General features: G+C 50.7%; 1 protein-coding gene across 1 annotated transcript; it reads right to left on the bottom strand.

The window, feature by feature from the left end:
* Window positions 1-754: 754 nt before the first annotated feature.
* Window positions 755-1445, bottom strand: LOC108631382 (uncharacterized). The gene is made up of 2 exons (XM_018035232.1): window positions 1299-1445; window positions 755-1240 (listed from the first exon to the last, which is right to left on the bottom strand). Exons 1-2 carry the CDS (start codon window positions 1443-1445, stop codon window positions 755-757), a joined length of 633 nt encoding a protein of 210 aa, XP_017890721.1.
* Window positions 1446-1755: the final 310 nt, after the last annotated feature.

Raw genomic sequence — 1755 nt, forward strand, 5'->3', positions numbered from 1 at the left:
AGGGGAAGAACCAGGACAGCAAGGCGACTAAGCAAGCTGTCCTGGAATCGGTTAAGCCGGTGAAGGCGCAGATCCGCGTCAAGTCCATTTGGCCTATACAAAACGGAGGTGTGGCAATTGAGACCGAGCGCAAAGAGGATCTGGCGGCTTTTACCGGAAACCAAAAATTGAAACAATCCGGCCATTCCGTTACCCTTCAGGCCAAAAGGAAGCCTACACTCATTGTGTACGACGTTCCTAAGGCCACAAAGAAGGAGGAAGTCGCCTTGGTGATCTGGAAGCAGAACCTCGCGGACCTGTCCCAGAAGGACGTGTCCTGCGGTCTGAAGGTGAGATTCTCGTATCACACCAAGGACAAAACGGAGGCCGTCAACTGGGTACTCAAAGTGAGTCCCGAGATTCGTTCCAGGCTCAGGCGAGCAAATTTGAACGCTAATCGGGTGTATATTGGACGGAGGTCCCTCAGATTTGAGGACTTCATCCAGGTTCCTCACTGTTTCAAGTGCCAAGCATTTGGACACGTGGCGAAATACTGCCGATCGGATGAGGTATGCGGTCACTGCGCCGAAAAATTCCATACCCTTGCATCCTGCCAACACAAGGACAAACCTCGTGTTTGTTCCCCTTACAAAAAGGCGGGCAAGGAGCATAGGCATGTATCTAGAAAGGAGGCCTGTGCGACTTACAAAGTCGCACTCGAACGCCTCATAACTAGAACTTACTATGGAGAATAATACTCAAACGCGACCTCTTACTAGGCTCCGGGTCCTGCAACCGCTCGCCAGCGTGTCAAACGCGTGAGCTTCTCAATTTCCACGGATTCTTTAGGGAGTACATTCAGCGGTCCACCTACGAGGAAATGATCTGGCGTAAGGACCGCGTAATCGTCTGCGTCTTCACTCAGAGGAGAGATCGGGCAGGAATTCAACGTGGCCTCGATCTTGCAAAGCAGAGTTTGCATTTCTTCTCCTGTAGGAGTGAAGTCTCCCATAATTCTCTTCAGGTGATGCTTTACCGATTTGACGCCGGCCTCTTGCATTCCGCCAAAATGAGGCGCGCTAGGATTGAATTTCCATATCACTCCTAGTTCGCTGCATCGGTCACGCATCTCGATACGCAGAAGTATAGCATCGGTGGAATTCTCGTACCAATTCTCGACTCGCTCCGACGAAATTTGTTCCGTTGTCGCTAAGTACGCAGACAGGAACTCCGCGTCTCGATACAAACCGATCGAAGACTGCTAAGAACGCATTCGTCGAGTAATCGTGAACCAACTCGATGTGGACTGCTCGTGTTACGTAGCACACAAATACGGCAATATACGCCTTGTGAGCCGTCTTTCCTCGGCCTGCAGAATCTCGGACGTGATAAGGTCCGGCATAATCGACGCCGCAATTAGTGAACGGTCTCGTCGGTCGGCACCTTTCCGGTATTAGATCCTGCATTATCTGTACCGATGGCTCAGCCCGCTAACGTGTACATCGTATGCATCTATTAATCACCGATCGCGTCTCATTTCTGCATCCCAGATTCCAAAATCGTGGACGCACAGTATGAATCGTAGCTTGCATTCCTCCATGCAATGTAGCCAGGTGACTTTGCCGTATAATCAACGTTGCCACATAATGTTTCGGCAAGATGATTGGAAATTTCGTCTCCCATGGAATGATGGAGTGCCTCAAGCGTCCACCGACCCGTAGAACGGACTTCTCGTCCAGAAAAGGGTTGAGTGCTCGTAATTTCGATCCAACGGGA

The sequence above is a fragment of the Ceratina calcarata genome, unplaced genomic scaffold (genome assembly GCF_001652005.2).
Source record: "Ceratina calcarata isolate Rehan_Ccalc_2016 unplaced genomic scaffold, ASM165200v1 scaffold896, whole genome shotgun sequence".
In the NCBI taxonomy this organism is placed as follows: domain Eukaryota; kingdom Metazoa; phylum Arthropoda; class Insecta; order Hymenoptera; family Apidae; genus Ceratina; species Ceratina calcarata.

Bases quoted from the DNA above. Each gene is read 5' to 3' on its own strand.
- LOC108631382 (XM_018035232.1), bottom strand. From the start codon at position 1,445: ATGCAGGATCTAATACCGGAAAGGTGCCGACCGACGAGACCGTTCACT. The intron at 1,241-1,298 runs GTAACACGAGCA...ATGCGTTCTTAG, and splicing joins TTGCCGTATTTGTGTGCTAC to CAGTCTTCGATCGGTTTGTA.